At 42.6% G+C, this 25,395-nt stretch overlaps 1 protein-coding gene across 19 annotated transcripts in view; it reads left to right on the forward strand.

Moving 5' to 3' along the window:
• The window catches only part of RGS6 (regulator of G protein signaling 6), a 278,204-nt gene that overhangs the window by 149,273 nt on the left and 103,536 nt on the right, over nt 1–25,395 (forward strand). For all 19 annotated transcript variants that reach the window (XM_083839322.1, XM_083839323.1, XM_083839327.1 and 16 more), the window contains one exon: nt 23,843–23,942. In XM_083839322.1, the coding sequence (XP_083695448.1) occupies nt 23,871–23,942 (72 nt within the window). In that variant the 5' untranslated portion in view covers nt 23,843–23,870. Of the gene's footprint in view, nt 1–23,842; nt 23,943–25,395 lie in introns of those variants that run through there.

Consider the following 25,395-nt stretch of genomic DNA (forward strand, 5'->3'; position numbering starts at 1 on the left):
TAAGAGTAAGGACAGACTGTGATTATAAAGCATAATCAGACCTGCGAAGCTATGGATGTGCCTATAGCTTTCTTGTTGACTTTCATAGCTCTGGGCAAGTGCTTCATTCTCCTCAGCTGAGTTTTTTCATTTGTCAAAATAGCTTTATGAGCACAGATAAGTGCTGGAAGGCATACCTTACTTTTGAAGTGGCATGAAATTATCAGCTGTAACATTACTTCATTATGCAGGGCAGCTGGAGCAAGGAGGGTATGTGCTCAGTCAAGTGCACACCTGTAATGATGTCCTTCTGTGGTCAGCTGGAGAAGCTGCAGGTTTGTTGGGGTAGGGAAGGGGCAGCAGCTGCCCGGGGCATTTCTCTTCCAGGTCAGTGGGGGAAAAGCAAGAAGGCGCTGGGGGGGGGAAGCTTCTTCCCTTGTCGTGCCCGGCAGGTTTTAAAATCATGCAGTCTACATTCAATTCACAATCTGATTCTTTTTTTCTCAATTCAGTCACTTCCAAGAGAACAGGTGAGAGCTTGCACAGCCTCAGATGGCACAGCACCATTTTCATATATGATGATCCATACGTAGTGGAAAAAGGTCCCAGATCCACCCGCAGCCAGGGAAGTGAGGCAGCAGGACATGGTGCAGGGCTTGTTTCCTCGTCAGTGTGACAGAGCCACAGCTTCATATAGAGGTGACTGAACAAAAATCCCAGAGATCTCAGTGCATAATAAGCCCTTGCATCCCGGTTTCCATGTTGTGCATGTGCCCTAAGTTTTAGCTTTCTTATGCAGGCACAAGTTTGGAGTCAGCGAGGTACTAGTGACAGCGAACACAGCATGAACAGGGTCAGAATCGTTCCTACTATGTTAGTAACTTTCTGAAACATCCTACCAACTAGGGCAAATGTAAACTGTGTGAGGAGCTCACTCCATTAGTTACTTATTCAATGTTCAGTTCTAGAGGAGAAAAATGCATTGATTCAAAGCACAGTAACTCAGATGATGGATTTTTTTTAATATAGAAACTGTATTTGGGGGGAAAAAAATGAGTACTCATGCAAGTTTCTCTGCAAAATCCAAACTGAGGAGAAGTTAATAGAAAGCTGTCTTGAAGCATGCCATGAGAAGATGTGATGTTAAAAGAAACTGAATTCTGGTAAAGGGTGACAATAGTAAAAAGAATGACCTTATTTCAGAAACTCTGAATAAGAAAGGACCTTAAAAGGCCAACCGTCCCCCAAAAGATCTGACCTGTGAGCTTTAACAGGTAAAGAAGAACTCTTAAAAATGCCCATCCTCCAGGAGGTTAGTTAAAATTGTGAATGTTTCTCACAGAAATTTCAGAATTGTCAGACTTTAGAAGTGTTCTCTACTGTCTTAAACTCTGCAGAGTGACCTCATCTGCACTTTTTTTCAGGAAAAAGTGCCTATTCACAAAAACGTGGATGTAAATGGAAAAGCTTCCTATATAACCACAGAAGAAAGAACTCTGAACTTTAGCTTCCTATAAACGTGTACTAGGGTTGCAACTGCTGATGCACCTGAAAAATTTCAGGAGTTTTGTGCTATGTTTAGAAAAATGAGGAGGAGGAATGAGGAATGAAAAGACTTACCATCAATCATTGCATTTACCTCTTCCTGAATGAAGGTCACTGGGTTTTTACCTTGGTGTTTCAAATGGAACACATTTGAAACAGGTCTTTAAGGGGAGAAGTTGGTCCTATCTGGTAAAAAAAAAAAAAAATAAAAAATGTTAGAGAAAGCATCCTATTCTCCTCTTAGACTAGAAATAATAGGTTAACAGTAATAGTTTTTCTTCTATTGTCTTCTAAGATAGCCTTCTGTTTATGGAAGGAACCAGAAAACAGCTTAATTTTCCTACTGTCTTTCAGTTTCTTTAAACAGTTAAAAAATACATGATTTTGGCAACTCCACCAAAATGCAAAGAACGTAGAATGGTCAGAGATTAGTGTTTGGAACCAGATGTGAACTCTGATTTAGATCAGTTTATGGTAGTGCTTGAAGTTTTCTTTAAGCCTTTTCCTCTGCCAAAAAGGACTGAGGAGCTCTGGTAGACATCAAGTGGAACACGAGTGAGCGATGTGCCCTTGCTGCCAAAAAGGCTGATGGTACTCTTGGCTACATTAGGGAAAGCATTGCCAGTAGGACACGGGTTGTCCTTCCCCTCTCCTCAGCACTGGTGAGGCCACACCTGTGCTGCATCCAGGCCCAGGCCCCACAGCAGGAGACGTGGACAGATTGGAGAGAGTCCGAGGGCCACCAAGATGCTGAAGGGACTGGAGCACCTCTCCTACGAGGAAAGGCTGAAAGCCGGGACTGTTCAGCCTGGAGAAGAGGAGGTGCAGGGGGATCTCATCAATGCCTAATAATACCTGAAGGGAGGGTGCAAAGAGGAGGGAGCCAGGCTCTTTTCAGTGGTGCCCAGTGCCAGGGCAAGAGGCAGTGGGCACAAACTGGAACACAGAAGAAACACAGTTCTATCTGAATGTCAGGAAACACTTTTTTACTGTGTGGGTGAAGGAGCGCTGGCACAGGTTGTCCAGAGAGGCTGTGGAGTCTCCATCCTTGGGAGGTGTTCAGAAGCCACCTGGATGTGGTCCTGGGCAACCTGCTTTAGGAGGCCCTGTCTGAGCAGAGGTTTGGACCAATTGGGTTCCAGAGCTCCCTGCCAGCCTCAGCCACTCTGTAATTCTGTGATGGCAGTGCCCAGAATTGAGCCCCAGAAGCTGAACCATGATTCTTGAGCCCATACCCAATGTAACTTGCTTTATGCTTTCTTCTGATTTTTTTCTGCATCCTTCAAATAGCAACCATTGGGCAGGATTCCCCTATACACAAAGGTCCCATATACATCTTGTTCTGGGTTAAGGCTTTGAAATGGTTGTGAATTGCTTTCACATCTTCTCTCATTCTCTTTGCAACCATAGTGTTACTGTGCGTTTTATTTCCTACATGAGAGTCTTGCAAAACAGAGTCCCAAAATATCTACAGTTAAAAAAAAAAAAGTTGTGTAAGTATTAATATGATGAATTCCTTGTACCTAGCACAGGATATTTTTTCCAAATTTGGTCAGGATATGAGGAAAAGTCAGGTATTAAGAACTGTTTTTCCCAAACTTCCTCATTTTAGTGACTCACGGATCAGATTGATTCTAGCTTGAAGAAAGCCCCTCCCTAAACCTGGAGAGGACTGGAACCTCAGCATCCCACTGTGAAATCCCTCTAAGCTAACTTCAGTCATTACTTTTTCTAGGAAAGTCATCAGAGGTCATCACTTTGATTTTATGCATGCTAACCTTTTGATGATTTGTAGGATGTGGTGCCAGTAAATAGCCTAGAATAGCTTTATACAATATGTATTCTCTATCTATTTTATCCTGCAAAACTAAAGTAACACTGCAGGTTGACTGGCAGTTTAGGCAATAACTATGTGTAGTTAACGTTGGCATTCAAATTTTGCTCTTAGTTTTACATTATTGTGCAGATAATCAAATATTCCTTCTGTGACTAATAAGAGCTCCTTGCCATCTGTGCAGTGGTACTGCCACAAAGAAAAGACAGGTATATGTTTCTGCCCCACTTTTGTGTCATATTATTCATGCTTGAAAAGTAAAATTCATTCTGTGGGGGATGCTTCCAGTATGGATTTTATTTGTTAACCATTAGGGAAATTGGATAAATCTTAAGGATCCTTGTAAATCTAGATTCTTCCTCTCCTTCATCTACGCTTCTTTTTAAAAGAAAAAGTTTCTTGTGGCTTCGCCATTTCTGCCAGCACCCAGGATGGGCACGGCTGGGCCACTCTGGAGCCAGGCTGCCTGTGGTCCGGCTAGGAGGGAGGCTTGGTTCGTGATGGATCAGAGGAAAAAAAAGGATCACTGTTTTGAAGGGCAATGCAAAAAGGAAAGGCAACATTTTACCCACATTTGAAAAGCTACTAGAAACCACTTTAAGTGATTTTTTTTTTTAAGCAGAGGCTTATTTCATGCTTGCTCATTTAATAGAGGAGGATATCTTCTGTAGCTGTGGCATGGTTAAATCTTGCTTCTTAATGTGAGGTGAAACAAACCTGCGTATAAATAGTTCTAATGAACAGGCAGTGAATGAACTCAGGTTAAGTGTATGTTAAAAATAGAAGAGGCAGAGTCTGGAACATTTTTATACCAATTTTCTGTTAATAATTCATAGAACTTCAGTCTCTTCCATCTCATACCTTTTACTAAGGAAGAAACAAGTAGAATGGCGAAAAGATTCTGGTAATTCTTATGTGCAAATTAGTGTCTTACGTGTGGTCTGTCATTTGTATTATTTGTCCTTCTTTGTAACATTTACTTCTTTTCCTGTTTTGGAGAGAGGCAAGAACAACTGTTGTGAAAAACTATGGGCGGAAAAATGCTTTCTTCGTTCTGCAGGCAATTGTATTTTGCCCTGAAGCATGACATTTGATTTAACCTGTCCCATTGTATAGAATTGCATAGCTACAATTTTTATTGAACAGCAGTACTCACTTTCTCTGCTGCCTGGAAGCAGTTAGTATCTCCTCCTAGTGATTTGGAGAACTGGTAAGTCCTGTGTTGTGATGCACCACAACACTGTATTGTTGTGACACGTGGCCGCAGTGCTTTGACAATGCGTAGCAGCTCTGGGGTCAGCACACAGGAGAGTGCTCCGACTGCTTTGTCACACTGTTCCCCAACCCCTGATCCCTCTTTCCACAAGCTACTGCGTGGTGATTGTCCCTGGTCTCTGCCCCTCTTTGCTGGCTGCTGAAGGGTCTTCTCCCTTCCCTGCTTCCCTCTTGCTTCTTTGTATTCTTTTTTTCTGGAGGAGCGAGAAGCATCTTTGTAGCTCTTTTCTAATATGTTTCCTGTGCAGTCTTGAATTTCTCATGGAGTGTTCTTTCAATCAATTCTCTGTGTATTATGTCTGACACTTAAACAGAGGATCACCTGCCAAATGCGTAGGCTTGAAGAGACCCTACTGTGATTGCTCATCACTGCCACTGAAATTATTACATCTCCAGGTGTAACAACCTGCTATATTGAATTTGCCAGTTTCAAGAAACTGAATTGTATATTACAGAACGTAGAGTCCACAGTTGCATGCAAGTAGAATAAAAGATTGTTCTTGGCCCCAAAAGGTTACAGATCAATTTAAAACAAACAATAAAGCAATGCATACACTAAAAAGCAAAAGGCATCAGTTGGATGAGAGGAAGGTGGAGAGAAATACAGTTATAATTTACTTTGATAAGGGTTTTATGTTTCCTGATTTTAAGTCTTGAACTTTCATTTCCACAAGCAGTCCCTTATCTTCACATGAAAGAGGGAGAAGGGTGCAAAAAGGCTTCTGCACCCTCTGTCAAGTCTGAAGAAATGAAGTTCCTCCTAATTGCACCTTTCTTCAAGTTGAACTATCTGTGTCTTCTCAATCTGCCACTAATTCTTGGTGCATCAAAAACCTGACATGGATATTTGTTCATCAAACACCCAATGAGCAACACTCCCTCAGTTGCATTGGGGTGGTATTTGTACCTTCCCCCTGCGAATGGCAAGCGTGACCAGAAGCCGTGTACTACCTACACAGTGAAAAAACAGTTCTTACTTCATAGTTAATTGTTAGTAACAATTAAGACTGTGTCTGCATACCTATGACTGGTAGGTTTTTAGTTTATTTTCAGTAAATCGTAATGGGAGTGCACTGTAACTGCTTTCCTCTTCTTATCATTTGGGAGTAAAGATTTTTTTTTTTTTTTGAGTCTGGTGTAAATGCAGAGCTAGTGCAAGACTGGCACAGGCTTTCTCAGTCTCTTGCTGAGTTTTCATTTATAACATCTGTTCCTTGCCTGACAGTACTTCATTGCTTTGCATTCCTGTCTTTTTTTTTTTTTTTAAGTGTTAGCTAATAAACCGCAGAGAATACTTCAGTCTCAGCTTTGCTCTGTAGCATCATGCACAGTGCAGGGACTGACATGGCTGATCTGTTGCTATCCCCCATCCTGGCATCTGGCCCTGTTTCCCTTTCCTCCATTTCTCTCAAGGTAGGAAGCACTAAGCTTTCCTGAAGCGTCACATACCCAGATCAGCTTATCAAATGTGTGTGTGTATGGGAGGCTTTGCACCCTTCTATTCCAGGCCTCCACATGCTGAAGGATACCCTTACCTGATGTTTAGATTCATGTGTCATTTGCCTGCTCATGCGTGAAGAGAGGCTGTACTGCACATGTAACAACATGTGAGCGTGGCTGGATGTGGTCTGTGCTCAAAGGTGGTGTCTGTACCAGCTTGTGAAAGAAATCTAAGGCTAACTGATGGCAAATTGTGGGTTTTCAGAGCTCAGGTAGGTTGATAGGGGCATGGAAATACTCTTCTATGAGCAGTGGTGAGAAGTGGATGATGTTCCTCCTACATATGCACAGAGCACAAGAGAAGATCCACGTGTGCATGGTCAGCATTTTTTCCTTCTCCTATCAATTTGTATTTCTTTTTTCAAGGAGTGGTAGGCAGTAGTGAAATAGTAACAGCCTGTTTATGTGATTGTGGGGAGTGCCTGATCTGATACTATGAGCCATCACTTACCAGGCTCATCCAGAAGGTTGTCAGCATTATTAACTATTTCTAATGTGGATCTGAAAGTTGCAGAAAGGGAAGAACCCCTGGGAAATCACAGGAAAATTCAAATAAGCCCCAAACACGTAGTGCTTTGTAGAAAGGTTATACCCGAACGTTTTTCAGTTAAAGTCATCTTGGAGATTGCTGATGATGGATCTTTTATTCTGATGTGTGTTGCTAATTACCACGTTGTGGATAGGGCTTGTTTCAGTCTCAATGTGTCAAGCTCTGGGAGAGCAACCAAATTAGGTTAAATTGACTGCCTGGCTGTAATGGCCACTGAGGTAAAGTTTGATTGCAGTGCTGAGGGTAACGCTACAAATCGCTGTGAGGTCCGCAACCTTTTCTAGGCATGTATATCACTACAAAATGCCAGCTAAAGCGTTAGCTGGGGTTTTCATTACTAGGATCTAAACATTTATTCTGAGATGAATTTTATTGAGAAGACGCAGGATTTATGCTACCAAATATGTATCTTCTTGGAACATGGCTAGCAGGCAAGCACATTCACCGAGAGAAGAATTATCAGATGCCATGGGCACTGGAGATAAACGTTTTGTTGTGAAATCCTTTTTTTTTACTTTAATTACAGCTAGGAAGACAATCTCTACCAAGGCATTAAATTGGGTCAACAGCTAAAAAGGCTTGAGAACAGATATTGATGACAGCAAGTGGTATATATACAGGAAATAACAGCAGTGTGATGCTGGGCGTGACAGGCCTTTAAATGCTGTAAGGGTCCCATTAACATTTAAGTAATAATACATTAGAGAAAATATGGTTATCATGAGATGATGAATTATTCTAGGATGTTAAGGCATTAGGCTCGGCAGCCTTCTAATCCCATGGGTTTGATTACTCTGTAGTAGTCATATCCCCTGGAATCCTCTTGTACAGTAGCTGCTATAAAATATCTTTCTTACTACTGCTTCATGAAACTACGTGGATGACTGCTGTCATCGTTAAAAGATTGCAGGTATAAGCTTTTCAGGCACTCGATCGTCCTCCTATCTCTACCTTCTAAAATCTTGCATTACCAAGCCAAATCCTGTTCTGTGGTTAAAAATTAAACAAAAATCCTGTGTCAGTTACTCGTGTTCATACTCAGGGCAGAGTAAAGCTGTCACTTCAGATTCATGGCACACGGTAACTGTGGGACTGGAAGGTTTGACAAGTTATCTGTTTTAAAGGTGAGGAAGAGTCTCGTGCCTTACAGTTACCTTTCAGAGAAATGAAGATAAGATTTTGTCAGAGGTAGAGATTTGGAGGAGCCAACTTAGGTGGGGTTATGTGCTAAATCAGCAGGACTGAGCAGGATCTGCCCGAAGGGTCTGATCCCTTATCCTAAAAACAAAAAAAATCTGTAAATGCAGAGCACCATGAAAAGCTTTCCTCCAAAATGATGCATGGGAACAAAAGAAGTCTCACAGCATGTCCTTTAATGAATTTGAGTAATTATTGAGACCGGTGGTTCAGTGCCTAGTCCCCCCAGCAGCTCCAGCACCCACTGACCCGCACCTGATGGAGAACCGGGCCTCTCCCTGTTCTCACAAGGCCACGCAGCCCTCGCCTCTTTCACCATCGCCACTGCATGCCATACTCTCAATGTACCCTTTTAATTTGGTTGCTACCCAGTGGGGCCTTTTTTTTTCTGCTTGCTGCTGATGTGTGTCTAGGGCTCATTAGCAAATGTAAATTTTACTGATCAGTAGAAAAAGGTGCTCAGAGAGATCTTGGAGAATAATAGATCAGGGGGAAGCGTGCTGTGCAGAACAGCTTGGGCCAGTGCAGCAGCATTCACTGTAATCCCCTCCGCTGTTTCATTTTTGTTTAGGTGCAACAGTTAAAGGACCATAATCAGGTAATTTCTAATACCTCTGTGGATGCCTCTTGCAATATTTGCAAAACCTGCAACGTGCTTCGATTTCAAACAGTACATTCATCCTGAAATTATCTGGGGAGTGGAGAGTCGCTTACAATGTTTGAATCAGCCCAGTCACACTGATATTGTTCCCCAAACTTGTGATGGATTGTGTTATTCATACAAAAATGACTAAGAACGCTGAGTCAGACACAGTGTAGGCAGCCTATGTGCAAAGCTTCCTTCAAGGCTCTGCCAGCACATCTTAATCCTGATTTTTTAGCTGTTCCTTGTGTTATTTTGGTTGGAGACCTTCTCCCCACCCTGACCATCATCAGGCACCTAAATGCGTCCCTGTGCATGCATGTCTCTGACGGTGTGCCTCGGTCATTGTGCCATGTTTTATTCCAGCCCATGTTGCCAAACTGATCTGCCAGCACGATTCAGATCTGATCTGCAGCACAGCTTATCGCTGGCCATAAATCACTCTGCTGACATCCGGTTCTGCAGCATCATGGCTAAGGACACAATGGAGATTAATGTGGAAGGGGGGAAAGGGATATAAACTGGTCTTATTAGCCAGTTAGCTGAAATGCACACATACTGTGGTGTTGCAGAATTATAATTGGGAATGACAGGGCACTATATTTGTGATAATAAAGGTGTCCAGGAAAAACTCAATGCTGAAATTTATGCTGATGACACAATGAAGCAACATAGCACTGCTGGAATTGTGCACTCATGTTTGTTCTGTTACTTATGATCAGTGGCTGTTGCACCAAAAATGGATGAGTAATATATTGACCGTTTACAAGGAAAGCAGTGCCAAGGAAGGAGAAGGTGCTGTTGAGTTTTCCAAAGTAATTTTGATGCTTTTTTTGTCCTGTTCTCTGCAACTATGGGGTATCACTGTTATGTATTTGTGGTTCAGTTACTGCAACTGTAGAGCAAAAGGAATCCTGGTAGACCAAGCTGACTTTTACCAGCCAGTGGTGGCTTTCTTTATGCTTCCCAAGTCTCGCTGAAAAACACTGGGTGAAATTCCAGCGGAGGACAAGAGCCTGATTTGCTTTGTTTGGCTGTAGTGAGTGTTGCCAGTAGTAACAGATCCATATCATACCTGCTTAGGTCTTTGTGGTCACAGGAAGGTGGGGGTTTTCAATTGACAGGTTTTTTTTATTGAATTATGTATTGCATTTAGAAGAAAAGTGACTCTTAAAAGTCCAATGGAAAATAGTAGAGTTGACTAGTGTAAAAATGTACTATGGTCAAATGGGCTATAGTTTGATAGTCTTTGCTTTGTTGCACATCTAAATAGTTTGAAGTCTCATTTAAAACAAGCGTACAGTTTTCAAATGCTGTTTCCCATGGGGATATGTCCATTACCTAGGTGTTGAATAAAACAAGTGTTGAGGGTAATACAATACACGTGGAAATTTAATTGCATCCTATGGTCTCACTGTGGTAAATGAATGCTCAAAGTAAAAGTTTGAGTAGGAAGAATCTGACAGATGTGGAGCAATCACAATAAAAATAAAAACAAGGGGAAAATGAAGTGTCATAAGAACAAAATTCAGCATCTTTTTCATCATCTGGGCTGTCAGGGAAGCATTGTGACCAGCACGTTGCAGTCTTCCTCTAACCAGTTTGGGCTACGCCTGAAGTGATCAGGCAGCTGGACTAGCAGACCTGTGAAGGTCCCTTCTAACTGACCTATTCTACTCTAGTTAATCGGTCCCTTCTCCAGATGCTCTCACAGATTCTGCAGTGCTGCCAGACCTTTGCTGGAGGTGGCAAGTACATTCCCATGGACCAAGGAAGATGGGCCGCTGGTGGGCTTCCCCCTGAGGGAGGAGAGAGGTGAAGTGTCCCACACTGCAGGCATGTTTGCTCTGCCTTGATCTACCCAGACTTCTGAGGCTTTCAAGTTACTAAACGGGGGGTTTAAGCCACTTGGCAGCTAAAATTAACGGGCTGACTGTGAGTCACTGCTTACAGGCTGGTGTTTGCAGAGTCTTCCTGTACAAGAAGGGAAATAATAACCACCATACCTCCTCACAGCCTGTGAGGAGACAAGAGCTAAGGCTTTAACTGGTAAATTGGTACCCTAGAGGCCAGATCTAGAGGAGAACAGAAGACTCATACCCCAAAATGGCTGTTTGCCAGTGTGCCTGCAGGCTGTGACAAGGTGAGGGTGCCACAGGCGAGCTCGAGGGAGGGGAACCTTGCTAGAGCAGCTTCAGGCGTGTTTACTCTAGACGTTAGGCCTGTATGAGAGACCCCAGAAAGAAGGTGAGCTGTGAGCCCCTCCGTGGCCCTGTGGGACACTGCTGCAGCTCTGGGTTCCCTCACTGTGTCCTTCCCCTAAGTGAAGGCCTGGCCGCCTGCTTGGCAGCTGCCCCTCACGGCCTCCCAGGTAGGAGCATGGGGAGAAGATATTTAGGTTGCGTTAGCTAGGATAGTTGCTATTAATTGAGCAGCGTAAAAAAGCCTTCATGTAAGGTTCAAATTGAATTTTCCTTTTACACTTTAATGAAAGATACTTTCTAATTAAAGATACTTCGCGTGACTAGGTAGGAGCCATTTCACTTGCTATGTCTGTGCGGGAAGCTGCGTCTGTTTCCATTAGCCATCCCACGTGCATGTGCAAGCCTAACTCGCTTCGTCTGCGCTACCTTATGCCGTGGGCTTGAATGGGACCGAGGAGGTGGCACAGCCTGTCCCTGGCTCCCCAGCTTGCCTGCAGTGGGAATAGGGTTTATTTTTGCATAACGCTTTGCCCAGGTGTGAAAAAGTCACTGACTTTTTTCTTTTTTTTTTTTTTTAACCTAGCTGTCAACTCATCTTCAAAGCAGCTCTCTTCTCCAAAAGTATGGTTTTGTGCACGCTTCCCATCTGGTTAATTACAACAAAATCCAAGGTTCATGGAAATTTCGGTTAAAATGTCACTGGACTAAGTTTTTGGTCTCTCAGGGATAATAGTAATGAGTTGCTTTTGTATTTGTAGCTTACTTATGCTTTAGAGTGCTGATAGGCTTGTTTCATAAATGCAATTTAGTGCAATATATGCAGCAGATGTTTGTACAAAACCACATCCTGTAACTTGTGGTTGTGTAATCACTAGTTATTTTAAAAATTGTGCAGACAGATGTTTTTCTTTCTTTCTTTCTTTCTTTCCTTTTTTTTTTTTTGTCACATGTATTTACAGTTCCTAGAGATCTTCTACAAAGGCTGCTACTGGTTTAAGAGACCAGATTGTGACCCGACCCTGTGCAGGAAAACAGCAGAAGATTGATCCCTCCACAGCACCTTTTGATAGAGACAGCATCTGAAGTCTAGATGTTGTCTGGGCAGCTCTGTTTTCCCTGCTTTGGAGGGCAAAGGAGGCCGTGGAGAGAGGGCTGACAGGAGCTGTGGCTCCATCCCCACTTGCCCTCAGCCACCACAGCTGGCTGGCTGAATACACCGCAGGGAACAGAGGGAGTTCTCATTTTGCTCTCTGCAGAAAGAAATTCTGATAAAGAATTAGCAGGCAAAGCAACAACAAGGCTGAGAATGCAGGTATAGAAGACTAAGTGCAGGCTTTTAAAAATACTGGCCCAGATTTCTCTGAAGCACAGTCTCTTTCAGTGTCCCCTGAGGCGACACGCTCATCTCTGTGTACATCTGCAGCTGCTGTGCAGGTGTCTCTGTGACCTCAAATGGGGGGAGAGAAGGATATTTTATGCTAGTTCAGTGTTCTGCTTCTAGAGGAAGAACAGAGGGCTCAATCTGAAGGGATTAGGGTTTTATTCTGGCTTTTTTTTCCTAAATATTTCCACTTAGGCTTTGGACAGAGCTATACAGTAACGAACCCCTGTGTGTACATCACTAACACTCATTTGTTTTGAGCTCAACAACTAGGGCATGCCAAGATTTGCCTTTAGCATCATTCAGATGAGGCAAATGCACCAGGTTATACATAACATTTTTAAATGAGTGAAAAGTCATTCAAGTAGTTTCAAGTAATGCGTAAGATCTGGAGAAAGCTTTAGTAACAAAAAAGTCAAAAAGCACTTCAGAGTGATACTAATTATAGATTATTCCACTTGTGTGTTTTCATGTGCAGAGCATATAACAGTGTTGGTTCAAAGAGTTTCATCAGCCAAATCACAGCTATTAGCAGTGGCAACTGGTTTACTTCACTGATTTTTGCATGAATGTATTTTTACTTCTTACTTGTCACAGACCCTTTAAACTTCTGTATTCAGCTGGGCAATACTCATCATACTCTAAGTGTCTAATTAATTGTTTGTCAGTGTTTTATCAAGAAATTGATATGAAAGTGTTCTGTATTTTCACTTACATGTGTAGGATCAAAGTAGCTTGGGGCAGAGCTAAAAGGAGTGAACAAAGTACACGTACAACTTTAGTGGTATGAATTATTACATTTTAATAAAAATGCTCCTGAACAAACTTTAACAAACTCAAATGATCAGAGAACCATTTTCTGTAGCTGTAAATGCAAAATACTGAAAATATGAGGCTGTCATCGAGTTACTTTTTAAAAATAACAAAGGCATCATTTCCTAAAATATTTTATGTGATTTTATAAAGAAAAAGAATTTCTCATTGAAACTCCCATGAACATGAAAACACACAGAATTAGGAAGAGAACTGTTGAAGGACACAGTCTGATACATGGCTCACTTGTTGGCGAGAAGGACATCAGTCTAGGCAAGCTGAACAACAGCAAATAAAAATACCAGGAAAATGAGCATTAAATCCTCAGGATAAATTGTACTTCAGAGACTGCTGATACTGTGATTGTGTACAACCAAATGCTGTGTGTCAGATATGCTGAAGTGTGCTAGTTCTTAGTCCCAGGAAAATTGAAGAAAAGGCTGCCACTGACCTCAGGGAGCAATGAACCTGGATGCAGGACCGCAACAGAAGTGCCTGGATCAATGCTGAGTGGAAGATGGTGGTGAACCTTTTTTTCTGCATGAGAACTGTAAGTGACAGAAGAGACACCTACCAGTTGTCTGGCTTTTGGAAAGGTGCTGCCTGTTCTGCAAGTCTGATAATAGTCGGTGTTTCTGTAGCCAAATTCTGATAACTGTTAACTGTGGGAATGCCATCAGAGCTCCCTGCAGGGAAAAACTAGAGCTGAATTTCTGGTAGAGACTGTCTCTTTGCAAGCATGTTGGAGAGCTGCTTGAGTCTGTTGGATGCAGCCTAGGAAGACACCAGTAAATATAGGGTGGCCACGCTCACGGAAATGCCCTTGAATGTTATCAAGAGCGCCAGCTTTGAAATCACCATGCAGCATGCACTTCCCTTCTTCATCCCTCTGGCTGATCACACATGTATTATTGATGGCCTTCCACCACCCTCTCTTGCCCCCCTCCCGCTGCGCCCTTGTGCACCGCTGGGCAGAAGCAGGTGCAGAGACCAGCGTGGAGCCCGAGCTGCTGATCTCCAGGCTGCCAGGTCTTGTTTCTTTTCATGCACACTTCCTAGCACTAATGGGGACCACTTGATAGTAGCATAGAAAGTGAGGAGGACTTGTAGATTTTTTTCCCTTCTTTACCTACTTATTCAGTAGCTATTATTTTCCGTTGTAATATCTTACTGGTCTCCTAGATAAGAAATGCAGAGCTGGATCTTGCTGAGTTGATGTCAGGTGTAATGGCATTCCACCACCAACCCCAGCCATCCCGTTAAAAGTAACGTATTTATGCAGACTTACATTTCCTGCCTTTGCACTTCAGACAACTGGTGTCATAGGATGCGTTAGGTGGGGCTTAAGCGTCTGATTTCTGTTGGTTTTCACCATTGTTTTTGTTGAAGTTATCAGCATTAAGTACTAAATCCTGCTCACTCACCTCACTTATTTTACAGTAAGTCAAATAAGTAGTACTGAGAGATTTTTCTCTTATTTCAAAGGTTTCTTAAGTTTCTCATTTAGTCACATTTATATAGGACATAAACGTCACTTTCAGTGGAATGCTTTCAGTATTAAAAATTCCTGAAGAGAAGAAGTAGAAGCTCACGACATGCCTTTTGTATCTAGCCATGATTGTGGAAATCTGAATAGACACAGCATTCAGACATGGATGAGTCTAAAAAATTCTTGAACTATTTTCTGAATGGCTTCAAGTGTCCTCGTTACAGTGGGAAAAGTTAGGTGTGTGTTTGGGAAGCCCTGCAAAACGAGTAGAAGATGATCATACACCACATATCTTAGTTTAGTGTAATAATTTCCAGTTCTTACTCTACAACTTCATCTGGTTTTGTCTGTAGTTGGTATTGCATTGTTGAATCTCAGGTTGCAACAAGAGTCTGCAACCTACAAGTCCTGTCTTATGACTTGCAGTGTCCTTGTTTTCCCTATGAGTATCTTTCAGCCACTCTAGGAGGGTGTAGGCACAAAACTTTCTTCCAGTGTGTGATCTAAAGTTTAATATATATATATATATATATATTTCTGGATTAAAAAGGGAGAACTTGTTTGCCTTTGAGCATTTGAGATGATTCAATGACATTCCATTTTTTCAGTGCACAGACTTAAGACAACAATAGCAATGCCAAAACCCTGATCAACATCTGCAAACTAACTCTATCCCAACTTTCTTCTGCTTTACATTTATTCTTACTTGTATGTTATGTCAACGAATGATGCATTTAATCAAATAAAATACTTCTAATTTAGATACATTACTGAACAGTTGCTGCATTCTGTAGCTTCCCCAGCTTTGGGGGTACAAATGGAAATCTCTTTGGCTTTGTGGATTTGGGTTGAAGTGTCTCAGGTGCCAGCTCTTCATTTGTATCAGGGTTTGGGGAGTTGCAAGTTCCTTTATAGAAACAGGTCGGTGACCCACCAAAGTGCAGCATTTTTCATCCAGAAGGGCCTTGTATTTGATGTTCTGGAGAAAAGAGAATTTCCTCTACAAGCACTGCATTTGTCAAGCTATAGTTCAACATCGCAGGAGCGAGAGGTCATGCATACACCGCTACAGGTTTAGTTTAAAAAATGAATGTACGCTTGGCAGGCAGCAGTGACAACTGGGTCAAGGACGCAGTGGCAGCAGAAGGCCCGATGAAGTATTGCCCATAGTCTGGAGCATGGGGTGTGAGTGCTATCTGGGTGAGTGCTGGGTGAAAAACGGGCATGTCTGTGCTCATGACAGCCTTATCTCAGGTCCCACAGAGTTCATTTCTGCAGCCTCCTTGCTGGTGCCCCCCAGCCACAGTGGGAAGGCAGTGATGTCCTGGATCCAAAGTGAGCCTTGACAATCAATCCCCAAGTGAGCATCTCCCTGTGGCTTGGCTGTTCAGCTACAGTGTCACCTTGTCCATTGATTACGTCATGGCATCTAGTGTAATACTAAAACTCCTGCTTCTAAGCAGGCTTCAAAAACTGGCCTCAAGTCACGTTACTCAGCCCAGTGTTGTTGGAGGGTTTTTGATTCCTGGAGCTTTCTCAGTTGTTCCGTCACAAAGCCGGGTTTCAGCACAATTTTGTTTTGCATTAGGATGGTTAGTGCATGGCCAGAACTCAAGGGGACATTCAGGCTGTAGGAGCTAAACCTCCAAAAGAATCACTTGCCACATAAAAGCTGTTGAACTAAAACTGCTCTTGCTGTCTTACTTGTGGCACTTGCTAATTTAAGTAATTTGTGTAATGTTATTTTAGATGGCAGCTGAGTCACAGCTTTGCTTTTGGACGGTCCTGAGGTTGGGTTATGGAGCTGCATGTGTTTGCCTGGAGGGAGTGGGCACACCAAGGCATCTCTTGTCATGTATGGAGTTTACTTCTGAGTTAGTCCCCATGCGGGCTGTGGTAGACACGTCTCCTTCACACTCTCATTCATCACCGTGCGAGCAATCTGGAGAGCTGCATAGTTTTGTTTTAGGTGCAGTGATGCAACAGAAAAGAAAATCTCTTGTGTTTCCAAGGCAACTTGTGCGTCTGACCCTGTCAGCAGTGAGGCAGCAGACTGCTGCCAGTCGCTGCAGTCAGTGACTTCAGTAAAAGCTCGTCAGAAGACAGCACGTGCTCTTCCCCTAACCCCCTTGGTTATTGACATGAGGTAAATATATTAACATAAGTGCAGCTGTAGTTTCCTAATCATAACTTTTTCCTTCATATTTCATCCCATGCCATGGCTTTGGTTTGATTCAGTCTCCCATCTGCAGATAGTCACTGAAAAGCCTTTTGGGGTTATCCAGCCAAGTCTCGCTGGGGATGGCGTGCCCACAAGGAGGTGGTATTAGGTGCCTGTTGGCCTCTGTGAAATGGTGCAGGAGGTTTGGTGCTGGCACAATCTGACAGATACCAACACCACAGGTAAGGTAGCACCTTCAGCTCCCCTAGCAGTGCTGCTTACAGGACGGGCACTGAATTGCTTCCTTTTTTTTTTTTACCAAAGTGGTTTGTCCAATTCATATTGAGGCACACTGAGAAGCACTTTATAAGTGATCCCCTCAGAGGGAGGATCATTAGTTCTGGAGCCTTTTGCTGAGTTTCTACAGAAAGAAAGAAAGAAAGTAGGGTGGGGAGAGAGATGACAAGTAGCATAAACTAGATGCAGTGAACTGGAGAAAGACAATGTCAGTAGTAACAAAATACACGTTCCCATTGGAGTTGGAGCTAGGATAATAACAGCGCGGTGTTGCATGGTATTTTTCCTGGCTAGAACAGTCTCCACTTTTACGCATGTACCTGTGCATAGGTTTGCTATGTGTGTGCATAGTTAGTAAGTGGCACTAAAGCCACCCATATTCATTACATACTGTCCAGCAGTCATGGTATAACTTTTTCTACAGAACCGTGACTTGCATCACACCTCAGTGATAATTGTACAGCCATTTGGCTTCCAATGTAGTGCTTTAAAATGCATGTCGTCTTCCCTGGATGTTTGTGATACTTTCCTGCAGTCATAAAAAGCTTAACACTTCTGATTACACAGCAAAGTAAATATTTGATTTAATTTGTAGCCGACCTGAGAAGGTTTCTGATTAGAGTGGCTCCGCTCTACATGGCTTAAGAAGCTGATGTTATAAATATACGTGATACTTTTACCATAACCATAAGAAGTATGGTGGAAAATGAATCACTTTCTTCACAACAAACTTCTGTTATGCTGTAAACTGCAACAGACTCCCAAGCATTTATTACTACAGTTAAAGTTGCATGGTCAGTAAGCAAGAGTTCACTTTTAGTATTTTTATGCAGCTTTCTAACATACAAAATAGCCTTCTCTTTCATGTGATTATAGCTCACGTAGAAATTGAAATCATGAAGGGGTTGTCTGTCAGAATGTTTTTAATGAAAAACGGAGCTTTGGTAAACATTGTTTGACGTCTTTGGCTTGTAACTGTTAACACTGATGGACTAAAAAGCTTGATTTTTGCAGGGGGAGAAAATTACATTAGTTCAAGTCACATGGAGAATTTCTGTTTGCAGAATTAATTTGCTAAGCTTTGTGGGTTTTTTACTGGTTATTAAACTATATTTTCCAACTGTGCATATAGTTCATGAGGGGAATAGCTGCAGTTCCTGTTTTCCATGACTATGTTTTCTTATAATGCAAGCCAGGGGTGCAGTGCACACACAGCTGATAAAGTAGGCTATACCATGGGAGATGTAGACTGATCAAAAAGCTGCTGCCAGGGTATTCCCCAGACCCCGGGGTTGCTCCTCAGCAGTTGAATAAGAAGGGTTTATTCTTAAACATTGTTTTAGATGATTCTGGGGTGAATCCCGTCCTTCCATGTGATGACTTTGCAAATAGATATTCAGTTTGTGAAGGTGTAGGTCTAGCAGCAGCACTATACAGACAGGCACAACGGGTGCCTTTGTGTACGTTCCTTCACTGCTACCCTCTCAATCTATTCAATATAGATATATAAAAATGCTAAAGTGTGCTGGCAGTCGTAGGGTGACATTATCAGCTCTGTTTCACCCTCCAATAACATCTGAAGAAAGTAGTTGCTCTTTTCTGGCTTCCCTGCAACAAACTTAAGCGTGAGGAAACTGTGTAATACTCTGCCTATATCTGAAAATTAGCTCTGAAATTTACAAAGAAAAGGATATAAAAGCTGCATCAGGAAGAGGACAAGTTGCATCACTGCCCCTGCTCTCAACAGCCGTCAGAAATTACTCATGTGGGAAACAGCCAAATGGTCCTGCCAGCTGATGCATCCGCGCACTGCCACGCTCCGGTTTTGTTTCAGTCGGGGTTTTGAAAGGTTGTCAGAGACGGGGATCATATCTTTCACAGTCATGTAGCATCCGATGTCCCAGCAGCTCTGGCATCGCTGAATTAAGTTTCAGTGTCCTTCTGTGATCTGGTATTATCTCTGCTGTACAGGACGGGAGGCTTAGACAAAGACAGATGAAGCTGTTTGCTGAAGGTCACAAAGCAATTCTCCAGCGGTGCTGCTCTGCTGATTTCCAGCACTGTCTCAGAGGCAAGGTTGTCCTTTCTCCATCGAGGGTGCTGAAGGGAGGTGTATCATCCCTTTTTTTCAGTGTCCTTTTCCCATGGTAGAGCAGAGTGAAATTGTCTGGACGGGTGAAGCAAGTGGGCTTCTGAAGGCTTGTCAAATCAGCCTTCCTCGTCTGCCTGTGCGTGGGGCTGCACGGCAGGAGCCAGCAGGTGGAAGGGGCACGGGAGCACAAGCACTGCCGGATAGGTGGTCAGAGACACCTTCGGGCCCTGTAGGGGTCGGCGACGTGAGAAACACCATCTATTTTAAACTTGTATTTCTGACAAGAGTAAAAGATCAAAAGTATTTATAATTGTTAGCATCACGCTAGCTCACAACAGATTGATCCATTCCCCTGCGTATCATCCAGCTCCGCCAATATTCATGAGAGCACTCATCTGCCGGGGTGAAGGGGGTATTTGGCAGTGCCCAGAGCTGTCTGCCCAGCCCTATATGTTCGATGGTGGTGCTGATGAGTGATGCTCAGACCGTCCTGCTGGAGGTTAGCTGGTGGTAGGAATTCCCTAGAGCAGAGTACTTGTAATTAGGAACATCGTGGGTACTGAAATACTCAGTAATTAGGAACATCATGGGTACTGAAATACTCAGAGGCAGGCAGCTGTCGATGCCTGCAGGCTCCCAAGGGAGTATGGTGGCAAACTCAGAGGCTAGCATATGAAAAGGCCACTGTTTCTCCTAATGGCTCACAAAAATGAGCTGGAAAAAGAGGATTGGGGTGACCTCTGACATCATTAGGAGGTAGCTGCTGAGTAGCAGTGAAATGTGTTCTCAGCCAGGTAGCGTCAGTAAGCTGTTACGGGGGTCTAGGCAGGGGGTCCTGGGGATGGGAGCTGTTACCTTTTCTTTTTCGTGTGATACTTGCCGTTCTGTCAGCACGTCATGGCCAAGGACAGGCTTGATGGTGAGCAGCATGCTTCCAGGGCTCAGTGAGGCTACGCACACCAGTCACTGCCTTCTGGGTTCCTGCATTAATTTGGCGCTGGGAGAAAGAAAAGCCACTACAAAGTCAAGAGTCATTTTCCCCTTTAGAACAGTAACACTAGGGATGTTGTGTGACACTGACTCAAAATTGCCGGGCTGTGATCAGTGATATGGCTGGCATCACAGAAGCCTTTCTTTCCTTCCGGAAACTCCTGAAAATCTTAATAAATAAATATAGAGATTTGGTGTAATCAGTGATATTTTTAATATCTTTGGATTCCTTTTTCTTCAGTTTGTCTCTTTGTGGGATGGGATTTTTCTTAGCGTAGAAACATATTTCATACATGAGCATGGTGTACAGAAATGGCTTATTGTTCCAGAGTCCATCATGCTATCTTTTCATCTCCAGGCAGCCTTTTCTGAAATGGCTGAAACCACGATATTACATTTGTTGCTGTCTCACTATTTTTATAACACATTAATAAAAGTAATATCTTGTTTTCATCTGCATTAGAAAAGGGACTTTCCATCGTCAGGTGATAGACATCTGAGCTCTGATAAACTCAAGATCTACTTTTCCAGTGGTAAAGAAGGTCTAATATGTACCAGCAAATTCCCACAGCTGTAGGATGTGTTGGGGATTTAGTGCATAACTGGATGCATTGGTAAATTTTATAATGTGCGTGCTCTAGGGTCCCATCCCTGCTGATATCTCACTTATTGGGAAGTGAGAAATAGGAGGAACACCTTTTGCTCATTTCTGCCTCTTAGTGTGATTAAATGAACTGTCCAAGGACTTGTGTGCTCTGTCTGCCAAAAAAAAGAAAAAAGGAAACATAAGGCTTATTTAATGATATGCAGAAACTGAAGGGAGAATCATTAGCAGTGAAGTATCTAGCTAACTCTTCAAAAGGTTGAGATGAAATGCTTCAATGAAAGTGACCATCACATTTGATGTACCCTCGTTGCTCTTCTCCACACTAGAAGCCCTAAGATGATCACATTTTTCCTTTGTCTCTGTGTTGCTTACTCTGAGAAATATCTCCATAGCTGGCCAGGTGTTCGGACCCAGCATGGCAATATCTGTAATCTTTGGGTGGATGCAAAAAACAAGAGGCTGGTGCAGATCAGTTCTTCTCTTTGTAGTAGATTGAATACAAACTCGTCTTAGGTTGCTATATGTATAATTATATTTCATTTTAAGCTTGATTACAAGAAAGGATTAAATGACCATCAAATGTTTCTTCAAGGAGCCCAGGAATCTGCTGGCAAACACCAGCAAGGACGTTGAGAAAGGAAAGGCTGTGTGCAAGCAGAGGCTGTTACCCTGTGGGCTCTCAAGCAACAGACTCCAAATACAGGTGTGCTGTAGGAAGATGATGCACGTAGTTGTTTCTGGATCGGATGAGAAGACAGGGGAGGAAGGAAGATATGAAATGAATAGAAAGGGAAGCAGAAAAGTAACATCCGACACTTGGACAGAGAGCAGAAGCTGCTAGTAGTCAGGCTGGAAGACAAGAGGAAGCAACAGCTTTCAGAGCCTTTTGGGAAGGAGTTGTCTCTAGGGCAGTTTTGTTTTGATTTAAAATTGCAGTAGGGTCTTATGATTGTGACTGAAACCCAAATTAATGGTCCTCTTTCAGACACCAGTGCCAACTTGATTGTTTTGAATGAGGCTGGTTTAGGGAAATATATATATTTATATATATAAAAAAATATATTTGTATATATAATATAAATATATATATATCCTTTAAGGTAATTGAAGGTTTATTTTTATTCAAATTGAACTTTTCTTATGATGACATAATGATTATAACTTGTAATCACATAAGTCATGTTTGGCGGTTTATTTGGCTTCCAGTGAGCAAAATAGCAAGAAGTTTATTTTCCTGTACCAAAACAATTATTTTAGCTCTTTTTTTTTTTTAATTGTGAGTTTTCCATTGGAGTAAAAAAGAGACCAACAACTTTAGGACAAACTGTTTGTGTTTTTAAAGTCTGTAAGTGTTCATGGAGACAGGGGACTCATTCCAGAGTATTTTCCTCAGAAATTCTCTCTCTGATTCCAGTTCAAGCATATCCAAGGGAAGACAGTAGCCTTGTGTAGGTCAGGGTTTGGGACAAGAGGGTCTGAGAGCCCTGCTCTCAGGGGTGCTCTGAAGTCAGGCATGAAGTACTTGTAAAATGCTAATTGTTGAGCCTGAGAGGAGCAGCTGCTCCTCCAGTTGTTCCTGGACTGGAAGAAACTAATTAAATCAACAAATAACCTTGCATAAAGTTCAGGTAAAGGGAAAAAATGATGTATTAATTTTCCTAGCATTTGGGTTGGGGCAAAAGTAGCATTATTCTATGACAAACAGGCTGTAGATCACAGAATCATAGATTCACGGGGTGGTTGAGGTTGGAAGGGGACCTCAAGGTCATCTGGTCCAGCCCTCCCCAGTCGGGCAGGGTCGCCCAGATAACCCACCCTTCAGCAGTCTACTGAATTTTTCAGGATATTTTTGTGTTTGTGACCTCATTCCTGCTGAGAATCTGCTCAGGGCATGTGTTAACTTAAAAATAATATGTAAACAAGGTGTGAACAGTTCAGTTATGTGATAGCCTGGGGTTAAAAGCACGGTGATCAAATGCAGCGTCTGCAGTTGGCAGGGAGATTTTCTTACTGCCTCGGGAAGACTTGAAGTTAAACTTGTTTGGAAATGTAGGCGTTGGGTCTGTGAAACAAATTTACTTTCACATCTAAATGAAGAACGCTCCTCGGCGTTTGAAGAGAGCTGGTGGAACTCTCAAGCTGCGTTTAGGAGAGAGGGGCTGTGCTCCCAGCACATATCATCCTCCTAGAGACGGTCCTTCTGGTGAGGTTATGTTTTCACGTCATCTGTGAAGAGAAAATCTTCGGGAAAACAATGGGAGGTGTGATCCCTTGGAAGGGCTTTGCTCTCCGTGTGACCGCTGCCATCCTCTGCCCCAAACGGCTGGGACTGCTGCCACCATCGGGCAGCGGGCTCTGCTTTGGACCACGCGAGCTAACAGGAGAGCCAACAGCTTCTGCTGTATTTTTGTTGGGTTTCTGAGACCTTCATGACTTGAAAGCAGAGAGATCTCGGAGACACCAGATTTCTGTGTTGTGCTTGAGTTCAGCTTTTTGTACTCCCTGTTGATGCCTCCCAAGTAGATTTAGGGGGTATCCTCAAAAGGAGCAAAACCCCCTTCCTGATCTAGAAAAAAGGGAAGGAGATATTAAGCTCCTTTCCCCAGAAAATGAAAACCCTCCAAAGGTCACAGTATTGAGGATTCCAGCAAATGTGGGAGAAAGGGAGAAACTGTCCTGGAAGGGAAGGTCGTAGTTTAAGAAAACCAGGTGTGGAGTGAGCTCTGACGCTAGCTGGAGTGCAGTCACCCTTCTGGTGGCCAGGCTGCTCATGGGTTGGGCCTGGGGCGTTGAGGGCCTTTGGTTGACCAAGCCGGCTGGTCGTAAATATTCTTACAGAGAAGAGAGGGAGGAAAAAAATCCTTCCTCCTGAGTTATCTGCTGCATGTGGCCTTTTTGCTTCTGACAGGAGGATCTCTGTTTTCCTGCTGTCAGACTTGGTGATAGTTAAAGCTTCTTAAGCTGATCGCAGTATGGAGTCTAACCTAATTCACCTGCAGACCTAACAACGTGTTTCTGTCTATCACTGCTGGTCAGCAAAAAAGAATGACTGCAATAGGATTGTCAGTGCATTCATATCACCATATTTCAATCTGGTCTTGAACCCTGTTGTCTCAGGGTTTATATTTGGGAGATGATACCTGTTTCTCTAGGTCTGTGTTTGTACAGTAACACGTGCCATATTTAATCCCCATCCTATCAGCCGGGCTCCAAAGCAATCAAGTTATATAGACATAACATTCACCATTTTGCATAAACCACTAAGTCTTTCCTTCCTTTTGACAGATTGAAGACATCATCACAAGAATGCAGGATGACAAAACAGGTGGAGTTCCTATCCGAACTGTCAAGAGCTTTCTGTCTAAAATCCCCAGTGTCGTCACCGGTAAGAACCCTGCTTAGAACAGAAGAGTGTGAGCTGGTGCTAGCTGGCTCTAAGCAAACAGAAACTAAACACACAAAAAAGAAGGAATGAAAGAAAAAATTGCCTATCTCTGCTTATTTTCCACATTGTTGTTAGGCATGAAGTATTGAACCAAGATTGTCTAATTGTTTAAGCAAGCATTGATATTTCTTTACATTGAGTTATATTTAAAGGTATGTTACATACTTTTTTGTCTACCACAGTATCATCAGGCACAATCATTCCATATGATGGGAATAGGACTATTTTAGAAAAGAATTGGGGAAAGAAAGCTGAAGCAGTGTTTTCTCACTTATACTCTAATACTTCTGAGATTTCTGTTGTGTGTACAAGAATGTGAAATATCTTTTGTGCTTCTATGACATTTTGTTAAAACTATATGTGCAAAAGTGTGGATGGAAGTGGCTGTCAGTACAAAAACATTCCTGTCCATATTTTCAGACAGAATAGTTGCTAGTGCAACAAAGAACTTTACCGTTATTATGTGCTAAGTTTATTCAGGGTGATGTAGTGTAAATGGTTTGGAGTATTCGTACTTGTGTTTCTGGTACCTACTTTTGCCAACTCTATAGTAGTAGTCATGGCAGTGGTACAAAAGTACTTTCTCTCTACCACTAGACTCCTGTCCAATATCCAATACCCAACTACTCCTTTAATTTACTATCTCATTTATGTTGTAAAGCAAACATAACTGTCACAGTTCTGCAGAGTTTCTTTCCAATTCAGCCAGGTACACATGGTGATGCATCGGTTTAGGGAAGTTTCACCTGTTTTCCTGAAAACTAAAGGACTGCATTCTCTGTGGCTGCTACTGTGACATCTTCACTTCGGTAAAATCAAACAATCACTAAAAATGAAAAAATGCATGTGTGCATTATTGCAAAAAGGCAGCACACCAAAAACCGAGAGAAGGCTGGCAGTTCAAATGGATCTTTCTTGCTCTTGGGTACTTTATACTGTTGTAAAATAATGGGATAATATCTGTAGTCAACAGGAATACTGGCAGTACAGCTGGTGTCAAGCAACTGCAAAGATGGTTCCCTGCAGTGGAGGATAGCTGAGCTGAAGCACTTCAGAAATGTCCTTACTGTGAAAAATGTTGGATTGGGCAGCGTTTGATTGGGCAGCGTTTGAAATTGTGTTGATTCATTCAGGAGTGTCATTTGATATCCTTGTATCGGGAAAATAACGTCCAACTTAAGCTACAGGAATGGAATACAAATCTGCTGAGCTCTTGGGAATAGGCAGGGAATATGGAAATTGAAGTTTTTACTTAAATAAGGCTCAGTCCAGTTAATCCCTTTTTATTGAGCAACAGGCTCTTATGTCTGAAATTGGTTTCAGGGTGGTGACTCAATATAACTGACAGTTGCAGGATTAGGGCTTTACTCTGGGAGAGAAACGTGAATTTCGA

This window comes from Anser anser (genome assembly GCF_964211835.1).
Source record: "Anser anser genome assembly, chromosome: 5".
In the NCBI taxonomy this organism is placed as follows: Eukaryota; Metazoa; Chordata; class Aves; order Anseriformes; family Anatidae; genus Anser; species Anser anser.